At 30.9% G+C, this 13,625-nt stretch overlaps 1 protein-coding gene across 6 annotated transcripts in view; it reads right to left on the bottom strand.

Moving 5' to 3' along the window:
• Positions 1 to 13,625, bottom strand: part of LOC128221261 (trichohyalin-like) — an 86,188-nt gene that overhangs the window by 33,762 nt on the left and 38,801 nt on the right. For all 6 annotated transcript variants that reach the window (XR_008258931.1, XM_052929802.1, XM_052929803.1 and 3 more), the window contains 18 exons: positions 13,259 to 13,316; positions 12,677 to 12,754; positions 12,172 to 12,261; positions 11,867 to 11,929; positions 11,563 to 11,649; positions 11,165 to 11,206; positions 10,716 to 10,757; positions 7,394 to 7,435; positions 6,902 to 6,943; positions 5,825 to 5,914; positions 5,439 to 5,501; positions 4,814 to 4,909; positions 4,408 to 4,449; positions 3,980 to 4,021; positions 3,505 to 3,546; positions 2,337 to 2,393; positions 1,589 to 1,630; positions 1,215 to 1,256 (listed from right to left, as the gene is read on the bottom strand). Coding sequence is in view for 5 of the 6 variants with exons in the window: in XM_052929802.1 (XP_052785762.1) it covers positions 1,215 to 1,256; positions 1,589 to 1,630; positions 2,337 to 2,393; positions 3,505 to 3,546; positions 3,980 to 4,021; positions 4,408 to 4,449; positions 4,814 to 4,909; positions 5,439 to 5,501; positions 5,825 to 5,914; positions 6,902 to 6,943; positions 7,394 to 7,435; positions 10,716 to 10,757; positions 11,165 to 11,206; positions 11,563 to 11,649; positions 11,867 to 11,929; positions 12,172 to 12,261; positions 12,677 to 12,754; positions 13,259 to 13,287 (1,031 nt within the window). In the remaining variant the exon portion in view is untranslated. The remainder of the gene's footprint in view (positions 1 to 1,214; positions 1,257 to 1,588; positions 1,631 to 2,336; positions 2,394 to 3,504; positions 3,547 to 3,979; positions 4,022 to 4,407; positions 4,450 to 4,813; positions 4,910 to 5,438; positions 5,502 to 5,824; positions 5,915 to 6,901; positions 6,944 to 7,393; positions 7,436 to 10,715; positions 10,758 to 11,164; positions 11,207 to 11,562; positions 11,650 to 11,866; positions 11,930 to 12,171; positions 12,262 to 12,676; positions 12,755 to 13,258; positions 13,317 to 13,625) is intronic.

Consider the following 13,625-nt stretch of genomic DNA (forward strand, 5'->3'; position numbering starts at 1 on the left):
TGTCCGGCATTCTCGCGCTCAATATGGTTTATGAACAGAAAAATACTGGTTCCATCACCTTTACGTCTTTTTTCAGGCTGATTGTTGTTGCACTTTTGAAAGAAAGTAGTGCTTAGTGTATACGCGCATACATGAGACCTTAATAGGGCTCTGTCAAGCTTTGCTGGGTTTAGAGCCCGTATTAAAGCTATCAATATATTTTCCAATATATTTATTGGTGACCGAGTTGAAATGAAAAAAAAATCATTTGACATTTGGCATTTTTCCTGTATTTTGCCAAGACGAGGATGTTGATCTTTAAGTAAATTTTAGGATATTACATAATTTTTGGCTATATTGATGTAAAATGAGTTCATTCTATTCATCACCAGCTTTAGATTAGAAATCAATTTCCGATTTTCTCAAAGGTATTTATGAGAGACTGTCGTCAAGAAGTCTTTAGATCTTGGTCTTCCACTTCTTGGAGATTAACAGCTATAGATTCTTTTTTGAACTATGTTTCAATGTTTCTGATCTGTGTGTATTTTAACCAGTTTTCCTTGTGATTGGGGTTTTTGCATAACGAGCCATGTAAATAAATTCATGTAAGACGTAGTATTCTATTTTGGTGTTTTCAGTTTTACTGTGACATGCTCGTCAATGACTTGTTTATATAGGTGTCCGTGAGCCCAATATATATCACCCATATCCTCAAGGATGTGGGTTAGATGCAACGGTACATTGAAAATATTATTAAAAGATCTGTTATCAAAGTTCTTGTATGTCTTTAAAGAGACAATTCATAAAGGGCTCACTTTGTTCTCTTATATGTGTTGTTATGATGTTTTAATAGTTCTTAAGGCCGCAATTAAAGTTGACAGTTTTACAAAATAAATACTTTGCATTTGGTGATAATGACATCAAGTTTGGGCCTGCAGTTTTTCATAAAACATGTAGGTTCCAAGATAATTTCTCCCGGCGAAAATAATAACACTTAAAGTTATAATTTCAAAGTCTGTGTTTGATCTCTAATAGTTAACTAAATCATAACGACAATATAAATAAACTACACAGTGTGTAGTGTGACTGTGTTATGTGAAATCGGTCAGTGTTTTCGAAGTCAATTCGTTCGACATTACTTCGACAGACGTAGGATATGATTTAATTCATGTGATAAGCCGCGACTGTAAACCAAACATTTTTTTTTAAGGCAGAAAAGGTATAAATTTCCAAACCTATGTATTTCCTTTTCCTTCTCCGAAAGTCTGCTATTTAACCTGTAACAAATCATAATATTGTTATATAATATTCATTTATGACTTTGCTAATATTTATGACATTTCTTTTACTACTTTGACCAATATGATACTATTGATAACTATAATTAAAGTATATTTATGCAATCATATTCGAGTTCAACTGGATGTTAACTATCAAATGTATGTTGTTGTTGTTATTGTTGTTGTTGTTAATTATTACGAATACTTGTAATACGATGATATAAACACAGCCAAAGGTCTAAACACTTCCATTTATAATAATAATTTTACGTATTATACGGATATACAAAAATAAAAAATAAATATTAACAACGCCAATTATTACTTGCCTTTTGTTCTCATCATCCAACGTTTTAGCTTTTTTGTCCGACCTGAAGAGACAGATATAATCTTACTAGATAGTATAGCAGTAAACTAAACTAGACATTATGTTTGTTAAAGAGATATTTGTATATTATATACTTTAACTATGCATTGAAATGACAGTGATCATCCCTAATAAATCTAAGTTCAGCAAAGTTTTCAACATCATAATTTTAAAATAATTAAAAAGTGTATGTGCATCCGTTGCATCACAAACGCCTAACTATGAGGGGAGGCTTCAAATGCACCAAAGAATATCACTGAAAATAATAAGTTTTCTGTTTGCACGACTTTAATCAAGTAGGCGTGTCAATACGCGATGGGATAATCAAAATATATCGCAATAGCATGTTTTGAGGCTATGAGGTAGTTAGAGAGTTATTCAATGGGCGTGTCTAGAGGCGATGGTGTAATCAAAAGGCAATGCAATAGGCGTATATAGAGGAAACGAGATGATCAAACTATAATGCAATTAATAATTGATAGTATGAAAATGCAATATGTTTGTCTAATAAGTGGTCTGGTGAGATTATATGATCTGACGATAACGCAATAGTCGTATCTTACTGAAATGAGATGATTGTATTTCTTGATGAAATGAGATGACCAGAAGATTCTTCAAGAATACTTGTTTGCAAGTTTTTGTGCAAGTAATGCTTTTATCACACTGTTGACTATGATCTAAAAGTGATTGAAAAGTAATTCACGTTATACTTATGAAGTTTTTGCACGTGTAGATGTAGTTCTATATCCAGGTCTTCTTTCAGGCCACTGAAATTAAGTTGGTATAGCAATACATGTAACGCATTTACGTCTTATAGCATTTCCACGAAAAAAAATGCACTTGAGAACGGAACTAACATAAATAATTTGTACGTCTCCATTTGTCTTAAGGTAAATTTCCCTTGGAATATAACTTAATACATTCATTCCTATTAGTAGTGAATTCTATATTCTCCTCATTTCAATTTTGAAGGAGCTTTGATATAAAGAAATGCTTACATTGTCAGATATGTATAAATTCTAACGACTTTACCATCATGTTTAATTATTCTGTGAAATAAACTAAGACTGTTGACCAGTATATCGATTTGTATTGGAATTTGAAAATAAACTTGCGATGATTGTTATCAAATGTCATGCTACGTTCAATATGAAGAATATGCTCTTTGTCGTTGAATATAATATTTGAAATATGCACCCCATTATTCGAACACTTATAAGTATCTTAATACAAAATCAAGCTAAGCTCACTCTTGTTATTTGTTGCAAAATGTTCAATGTTCTTGTTAGAGAGATTTGAACCCTTCAATGACATTATTTTTAAGTTGAACAATAAAAGCTGTGTTTGTGTTGATACATTTGAAATAAAGTATTTTGACGAAAAAAGGGAACAGCCAAAATCCGAATTATTTCATTTACAAGTACGTTTAGTACATCCCCGAACAATCAAAGGGTTGAAAATGTACATTAAAAATATTTTTGCATGAAATGTTTTTTATTGACGGAGCACTGTGACTGATCTATATTAAACCTCTAGCATGCGCGATTACTACTAGTGTTATGCAATTAAATAAGACTACGGAACATTTAATCATCTTCAATGAAAAAATTATCATAGTGGAGTCAAAAAGAATAGAAAAACATATTATAAAACTAGTGTTTACATTCACATGAATTAATTTGTATGTACACAATTAGCATTGACTTGTAACTAAAAAAGGATACAGTTTGTGATGTACACAAAGTTAAAAGGGAATAAGGTTTATTGTCTTTTTCAAAATCGGGTAGAGTACATTTTAAACTCTAAATGAGTTATGCATCATTGCCCTTCAATTAACATATCAAAACACATCAATTAAGGTGATAAATATTGGCTTACCTTAGGTGTTCTTGTGATTCCTTTAAATCCATTTCTTTTAATCTAGGGATAAAATACATATCATATGTGTTTTATATTTAAAGAATAGACAATAATTCATCACGGTGTCTTTATCCCTATAATTCTGTGTTTTAATGATTGTTATTTCGAATTTGAATATTAAAAGAAGTATATTATTGTATTGTCTTGACTTTATGTATTCATTAAAGGTGTATTAATGTTAAGTTCAGAACTTCATGCTTAGGTATTAAACTACAATACAAATGCACATGAAACGACATGATTTGTCTGTTGTTGTTTTTTAAAAAAAAACTCTTCGACTGTGTTATCTGAAAGTTATTACAGTTTGTTTCTTGAAGAGAAAACAGAGTTTAACGGTACTCACACATTCATAGCTATACTTTTTTAACGCATTATGGCCCTTCAACTTACATATCGAAAAACACATCAAATAACGTGATACGTATTGGCTTACCTTAACATTTCTTCGGATTCCTTTAGGGCATTTTCCTTGCAGCTAGGTATAAAATGCATAGTATTTTAAAGTATTACATACTAATTCATCGGCGCGAGTAAATCCCTATAACGCTGTCCTTTAATTGTTGTTATTTCCAATTTGAATACAATACTTGTATAATCTAGTATTGTCTTGGCTTTTGTATTTTGAAAATATGTTAACTAGAAAACCTTCTTTTCAGGTATTTAACTACAATGTACATAAACGTTAAACGTTATCATTTGTGTTTTTTACAAAATTGATCTTGACCTATGGTATCTTGAAAATGTGTTTTTACAGTAGTAAGGACTTTAAACGGTACTCATACATTCATCACTATATTTTGTAACGCATTATAGCCATTCTAATAAAATATCAAAAAATAATCGAGATACATGTCTACTTACCTTAATTCTTCTTTAGATTCGTTTAAAGCTTTTTCCTTGTTTCTAAGGATATAAAACGTATCATGCCGTTAAAATGAAAATGAAAATATGTTTCTGTTTTTTTTTTCAACATTATTTGTTCTTTTATTCACGATGGTGACTATGACAAAGTCGCCCTGATGATACACTTTGAATAATATACGTGATAACTCGACTGACCTGATCAAGCAAAATGCATCAGACACACCAGTTTATGTTCAAGCGAAATAATACCATTGTTGCTAAATTGGTGTAAGTATTCGCAATGGTAAAATGTTTGAATTTTTTTTTTTTAATGTTACCTTGATATTTATATTTAATAAATCGACTTCATATGAGAAACCTTGTATAGAATGTTAACAATATCGTGTACCTATGTAATGCTTACTCTATTTGGTCTTGCAAAACTTCTAACTGCTCTCGTGTTTCTCTCAATTTGTTTGACTTTGCGGCTAGAGTGTCATAAAACTTTTTGCCTTTTTCCCTGGAAATTTTTTTGTACCAATCACTCAATTTAGATTAATTATAACGTTCGAAGAGAGGGCTTAATCAATATTAATTTTACTCGTTTTATAATTAAACACGTTGAAAAATGAGTAATAATACATGAATAATCAACACCACCCCCTAAATCTTGCTAATAATACGAACTATACTTCATTGACCGATTGCTCAGAACTTAACAACATTGCTAACTTTGTCACGGTTAACCTTTAAAACGTTCCTGCTCTGGAAGCTTGATTAATTCAGTTGTAGTCTGTTGCATTTTAAACAAAACTTAAGACAGTTATTGAGCTGTATTTGTTAAATTTCACGTTTAATTGTTAACATTATCAACACTGTTTTAAAGAAATGGTATCTTCAGTGATAAAACGCTATTTCAAGTAGCTTAAGGGCAATATCCTGTTTAAACTAGTTTCAAACCCCTACCTTAGATTTTAAACATTGTAGTCGTTTTGATTGATATAAGAATAGTTTAATCAAAATGAAAAAAATGATATACATAGCCTTACTTCAGTTCAGTACATTCCTTCTCCAGTTTCTTTATTTCCTCTTTCAGCTTCGTTTCACTTTCTCTTAATGCGACAGAAAATATACAGCGTTATATATGTCTAATTTGTTAAACACAAATTGAACTTTAGCATTAATGCAGCGATCACAAGTTTGGCCAGAATATAAGTTAGTTACCAGTTACCCAATATTAGATTGAAATAGAACGTTTCATTGCTTCTGCTACTAATAACAAAACGGTCTAAAGAGAATATGTTTCTTCTGACTAAAGATTTACTATTTTAGTCTGTTTTTCCTATACAACATACAACATATATAAAACAAAGGTTTAACTTCTTTATTCTTCCTTTGTACTAGATTTAATAAAGAATTCAACAAAACTACTTACCTAGCTCTTACTAGTTCTTCTTCCTGACCTCTAATCCGCTCCATATGCTGTATCGTCTCCATTGAACTAGCCTCGAGTTTTTCTTTGTTTCTGTTAAATTTAGTATTAACGCAACTTTAATGCCGTTGCCTGTTTGTAAAATGCTAGCGAAACTGTTTACCTAACATTCAAATGATGGTTATATTCTAAAGAAGTATCAATAATAGAAATAATTTCTTAATTGCACTAATCAGGCTCACTATAAAACAACTATATTTAATGGCTGCAAACGATATTTCACCTTTTAATTATTTCATTTTAGATAAAGTTATAATTCAATTCAATCAATATTCTATCCCAAAATAATATTCAAATCAGTGGCTTTAATTAATTAAAACAAAACATATTCATATTAAAAACACAATGTAATTGTTTAACACATAAATGATGTGACATTTTGGCCAGTTAAAAAATAATGAATCACTAAAAAGTAAGATTAACGATCACAATAATAAAAAGGAGCACAACATGGACTGGTGTTCCACAATGGAACATCCAAAGTTCGAATTGTATCATTCAAGAGAACATTTAGTATATTATCATAACTTTGAGGGCATAGTGTAGGACATTAAATGGTACTTATTGAACTAACTTTATACAATGCCGGGCCTTTGTGCCATAACTTAATGACACAAATTAAGCAAAAGTACAGAATATCAAGTATTATTTACTATTGTTTGTTCAGATTTGTTTGCATTATCAAGCAAATCTGTCCATTTATATTGCATTGCATTACTTACGATTTCACATACAAAATGACTATTGTTAACATGTATTTATAAAAGTATTTCGTACGATAAATGTGGACCGAATGAACTTTAAGTTGGTTTCGGAGAGCTGGGTCTGAAAGTTGCTAAGTAGCGCTAATATTTGAATTTTGTTTTGATCGACTGATTAGTGTGAGCTTGGTAAGTGCCGTCGAATTCAAATTCAGTAAGATATTGCTTCCACAGTAATGAAATAAAATAAGAGTCGTATGTTTACTCGCGTCAGTAGACCAAAATTTACATAAGGCAAGATAGGTATACAATCCCAAACCTTTGTATTTCCTCTTCCTTTTCGGAAAGTTCCATAGTTAAACTGAAACAAATTAGAAAATTTTAATATTGTTTTTGTTTCTGACGCTATTATTTATGACATTCCTTGAATAATTTGACAAATAGCTGCTTAATGAGATGATTGAGAGTGTATCTATGAAATCATGTTAGGGTTCATCAGGATGTAAACCATCAACTTTTTGTTGCAAGTGTTGCTGATATTATTGTTGTTGCAGTGTCTTTTGTTGTTGTTTTTTGTTGATGTTATTGTTGTTATTTCTGTTGTTGTTGTTATGGTTGTTGCTGCTGTTGTTGTTGTTGTTGTTGTTATTCCAAATTTTATTATTGTTGATATTATGGTGGATGTTGTCTGGATTTACTATTATTTGTAATAGAAAGCCAGAATTATGGACATTTGTGTTTTAATATTTTATTCTAAATCTAATTCGAAATTCTAAGATTAAAAACACTAACAACAATAATTTTCACTTGCCTCTGGTTCTCATCATTCAACCTTTTAACTCTTTCTTCGGATCTGAAGTGAAATGTATCATCCTACTTGATAGTATACAAGCAAACTAAACTATGCAACTATTATCTTTGTTTTTAAAATATATTTGAATATCATAAACTAAAATTATGCATAGACATAAAAGTGATCATCTCATTTTTTATTTCAAAACTAGTTTTCAAGATTATATTTTGTAAAGAAATTGTTTAGTGTATAAGTTACATCAAAATGTGTCGATAATCACATACGCCACACTATGCTGGGAACTGTAAAATACTGTAAAATACATCCATATAAATATAATTGAGTATAAGACCTCTGTTTGTATGACCTTATGGCCCTTTGAACTAGACTACACAAACAAGGGTGTCTATAAAGAATGAGATGATCAGAAGACAATGCATAAGGCGTATACTGGTTGACGGTACATTTCAGAACAGGGCACAAATCCCGAACACCAGCTCAAACACGCGTTTGTTTACCGTGATCGATTATTCGATGATCTAGATCAATACAAAGGCTTGCCTTGGTCACCCTTGCGAAGTTTTATCTTGTTTTGTTGAGTATTTTTCTAAAAAATGCCATTCAATGTTTATACGCTTAAAGATCAAAATGTAGCACATGGGGGATTGAGGTCAGAGGGTCTCGCGCATCTTTAGATTTTGCAGTTATGTTGACCTACATTCAAGATATTTATAAATAGAAATCACGGTTTACATTTGAAGTGAATGTTTTGAAAAAACATCGGAAACAATAAATCACTTTACAGCTAAGTGTTTATTTAACATAGCATACTTTTTAATTATGATTGTATGACCATGTATTTTTCGCTTTTCAGGTGTTCGGTATTTGTGCCCTCCATAGAATAATTTTAAGGGTGATTTACTGTCCATAAAATGAACGATTTACAGCATAAAATTGATGAGATCGTGAATCGGTACTTTGGCAGCTGTTTCCACATGAACCAAAAATGTTTCATACGAAATTTGAAGTTACTACAACAAAAACTCTCCAAGATGATTGTAAAAACACTCAAAAAGTGTTCGGATTTGTGACCTTAGCCAGTATAGGCGTATCTATATAAACAAGGGTGGTAAAATAAAATGCATTGTGGATATTTGTTTATTACAGTGTAAAAACGTATTTCATTTCACGAGTGTCATAGAAAAACATTTTTTCACGAGTGACGAAGCTTTTATGAACACTAATTAATGAAGTTTTATACGTGCCCATATGTTTCCTAAAAAAAAGGAAACACTTTAAGTTTGAATGGGGCATGAATACATAACCAAATTACTAAGCTGCCATTTAATGAATGAAAATTTGGAAGGCCAAATGTGTCAGCAAAACATATGTGGATACTCATTGGGTTTTAAAAAATATTTCTCAGTTTAAGACTGCATGTGTTTCATGATAAATGAATATTCAGTTATTTTGCAGTCAGAGACCAGTCTGTTTGGCTTGAAAACAGGTTTGTTTTTCAGGAAAAGTGTGAATATCACGCTAGTTTGTTGACCAATTTGGTGGTGTTGGTGGGGTAAACAATATTGGATTATCTGTAAATTGTTGTGTGAATTTTCCGGGAAGCTCATTTTACCGATTACAACGACAAACTGTTCAAAAATACAGTTGAACGATGATATAAAATTATATTTTTTGTTCGAAAAGTTGTTTTCTCTTTAATTTGTTTGGTATGAAATCAAATGTTCGAACTATCAGCTTCAAGATAAAGAAAATGTTTGAAAAAACGGGCTAATCGATAAAAAACGGTTAGTTGTTAATTTCCAAATAAAAAATCATTTAAATTTATAAATCATTTCTTTAAATTTTAAACATTTTCTGCCAACATTTACTGGTTCAAAGTGAAGTGTTTTGTTTTGATCAACGGAAGTAACTACAAAGGAATTTAAAAGTAGTTCTGAAATATTTTGCAGTAAAATATCAAATTTTCACTGTTGTTATTTCACTGTTAAAACACAATATTGTCGAAAAGCATGAAAGAAAATAGGCATTTTTGGCTGAAGAGATCAATTGATAGTAATACAATAGGGGTATATTCGACAGGTGGGTAAACCAGAAGATGATGCGATAAACTATTTAAGAGTATGTGATTTGATCAGAAGGTAATGCAATACGTTTATATTGGGCAGTCGGTACAACCAGAAGATGATGCGATAAACTATTCAAGAGTAGGTGAGTTGATCAGAAGGCAATGCAATAGGCGTAAATTGGGCAGTCATGATAACCAGAAGATGATGCGATTAACTATTCAATAGCATGTGAGTTGATCAGAAGGTAATGCAATAGGCGTATATTGGACAGTCGGTATAACCAGAAGATAATGCGATAAACTATTCAAGAGTATGTGAGTTGATCAGAAGTTAATGCAATAGGCGTACATTGGACAGTCGGTAAAACCAGAAGATGATGCGATAAACTATTCAAGAGTATGTGAGTTGATCAGAAGGCAATGCAATAGGCATATATTGGGTAGTCGGTATAACCAGAAGATAATGCGACAATCGTTTTAAGAGTATGTGATTTGATCAGAAGGCAATGCAATAGGCGTATATTGGGTAGTCGGTAAAACCAGAAGATGATGCGATCAACTATTCAAGAGTTTGTGAGTTGATCAAAAGACAATGCAATAGGCATATATTGGGCATTCAGGATAACCAGAAGATAATGCGATAAACTATTCAAGAGTATATGAGTTGATTAGAAGGCAATGTAATGGGCATATATTGTTCAGGTGGGTTAATCAGAAGATGATGATCAATTCGAGATAAAGTAATTTGACCAGTAATAGGAACCGCCAAAATCCGAATTATTTCATTTTCAAGTATGTTGAGTACACGGTCAAAAATTAAAATGGTTGGTAATGTACATTAAATGTTCTTGATTAATATGTAGTCATTGCTGGAACATTGAGATAATGTGATACAAATATACATATGTATAGCATGCGCAACTTCTACTATTGTAGTAAAATTATGCAAGAAGGTATTATTAGTTATCTTAACGGAACCTTTTTATGTTGTATTAAGAAACATATCACACTATTATAACTAGTATATACATTTACATGTAACTAATTAGGTATTGTTTTTACAAATTTAGTCCTGACTAGTAGTTATAAAACAAACATTCCGTGACGATCTTTACAAGAGTACACATAGTTAACTGGGCACTATTTCTTGTCTTATTTCAAGATCGGGGAGAGTTTACTAAGATTGATAACTCGCAATTTGTAAAACATTAACATATCAAAACACATAATATAATGTGATACATATTGGCTTACCGTAACTCTTCTTCGGATTCCTCTAAAGCCCTTTCTTTTAATCTAAGTATAAAATAAATATTATTTCATTTTTCATTTTAGTTATACATACTGATTTTTGGTGTGTCTTTATCCCTTAAGCTATGTTATTAAATTATTTCGAATTTGAATACAATACTGGTATTTTATAATATAATTCTGATTTCATTTATATTTTATAGAGACAGTTTATTTTTTGTTAACTTGAGTACTTGATGTTCATTTATTTAACCACAATGTTATGTCACAGATTGATTTGTGTTTTTACAAAGTTTGACTAAACCTATGCTATCTTGAAGTTATAAAGAGTGTTTTAAGAAGAGTAAGCTTAGTTTCAACGGAACGCATGCATACATTCATCACTAAAATTTGAAGTACACTACGGTCGTTCAATTTACTTATACAAACACATGAAATGTCGTGATACATACCCTAATTCGTCTTTGGATTCCCTTAAAGCTCTTTCATTGTCTCTAAGGATAAAATATTATTCCATTAAATAGAAAATGCAAACATATTTCTTATTTATGATTTTATATATAGGATTAAGGATTATACCCTTCGAAAAACAAACGAGATCACTCACTCATACTGCAAATTAGTAATTGTATTTTGTACAAATCCTGATAACTTTATCCAAGCAAAATGTATCAGGCACCCTATTACCATTTCGATGCAAGCAACATTACTACTAAATTTGAAAGTCACAAGTCTGAAGTTTTCATTTAAATTTGCCTTAAAACAAATATTTATGAAATCGAGTGTTCAGGCGAAACCTTATGTCATTTAATGAATTTAGGTTTTGACGTACAAATGTTTTAACACTTACTCAATGTTTTCCTGCAATTCTTTCAACTCTTGTCTTCTTCCTTTTAATTCCTTTTCCTTATCTGCTAGAGCATCATCTAAACTTATCCTGCAAATAGTATGAAAAATTAATTTATCGAGTTTTTAAGACCTCAACATAACATTTTACTTGTTGAAGACTTCAGTTCTATAGTATTATCGTTTAGTTAAAGTGAAGACAAACTACAAAAGTTATTCTGAAGAATAAATACTAGTGAGATACAAAAAACACAAATATTAAATACGTTTTTAACAACGATAAAGAAGTAAAAACACCGTAACCTTACTTAAGTTGGTTGCATTCCTTCTCCAGTTTCTCTATTTTCTCTTTCAGCTTCGTTTCTTTTTCTCTACACGACACAATAAACATAAAATTTATGTATTTATGCCTTGTTAAACATAAACTACTACTTCCGGATTAAGCAGCGATCACAAGTTCGACAATAAATTTTGTGAGATTCCATGCACTAAATATTTGGTTGAAATAGGCTGTTTCATGGTTATTTTTATGATAGCCAAATTGTAGAGAAAAGTTTATAGTTGTACTAGACATGGTTTTAGATTGAAAGAAGATTTTAACAAACTACGTCACCTAGCTGTTCGTAATTCTTCTTCCTGACTTTGTATCCTCTCCAAAAGCTGTGTTTTGTCCCTTTTCCTAGCCTCAATAATTTTTGTTTGTCTGTCAATATAAGTAACGTATAAGCGCAACAACTCATGTATTTTATTATCGATTTTTGAAGAACATTCAATTCTTTGCAATGATGTTTGGTAACCGAGTATAATTAAACAAATGATTTGTTATAACGCTTAATAAGAAACGATCGCAATAATTTAGTATTTGTTCTTCTGAATGTTAACACATGATATTTAATCATAAACAAACATGATTTTAAACCTTATATTATTAAGAATCCTTTTTGTGCTTTTGTTTATTTTTTTATTTAAAAGAAACATCAGTAATACAAGGTGAATTTCACTCATTTTTTTCAAAGCAGATTTTAAGCTATAGAAGTTCGACCTACCAGGTATGCCAGGGGTAAACGACTTTAAAATATAATAATAATATTGCTTGATTTGAAAACATTAAATCCAACCGTTTCACTGTATGACGAATAAATTCTTTGACAGACGCTTGGTCTTCCTCTTCTGTTTCGTCCATTGTCTGTGTTTCCCTAAAGAAAACATTTGCTATGATAAAAATATAAATATATATAATTCACTACAACAACTACTATTACTACTGCTACTGCTTCTGCTGCTGCTGCTGCTGCTGCTGCTGCTGCTGCTTCTGCTACTGCTAGAAGAAGAAGAAGAAGAAGAAGAAGAAGAAGAAGAAGAAGAAGAAGAAGAAGAAGAAGAAGAAGAAGAAGAAGAAGAAGAAAAAGAAAACAGAATAAGAAGAATTTTGCTTAAGCAAATAGACAAAATCAAACTTTATTCAATATTATATCGTATCTGCAAATTGATTCATTTTATTTCCTCGCCATCTTCTTAACTACTTAAGGACAGTTTTTCTATTATTCTTTTTATCAAATAATACAGGTAATTTTATAATCTGACACAGACCATGATTTACATACCGCAATAGTTTACGTCAAATGCAAAATAAAATATTTATGTTTATTTGGGCATCAGTCTGTCTGACATTGGTATAGTTCTATTAAATAGTGAAATACCTGTCTTGCATTGTGTCGCCTCTGAACATTCTTCGCTCCCTACTTGAAATAATTATCTCTGAAATAAGAAATCAAAGCTTCTTTGCATCATGGTTATTTCAACAATACAAAAGTAACTATGTAAGCTACTTTTAAATGACAACCTTGTTTAGAATGAAATTTCGTATTATCTTGACGCTACCACATGTTGTTTGTGATATAACATTCAAATAGCGAGTCTTTATTCACTATAATTCATTCATAGCCTCCAATAGATATGGTAATTTTATAAAGATGCTATGACCTTTTGTATAAAGAAACTCGAACGTGTATACCCAGCAGGATTTTATTATCATTTAGTATAAGGCATACGATGAAAACTTCAAAG

This window comes from Mya arenaria, chromosome 16, assembly GCF_026914265.1.
Source record: "Mya arenaria isolate MELC-2E11 chromosome 16, ASM2691426v1".
Taxonomy (NCBI): domain Eukaryota; kingdom Metazoa; phylum Mollusca; class Bivalvia; order Myida; family Myidae; genus Mya; species Mya arenaria.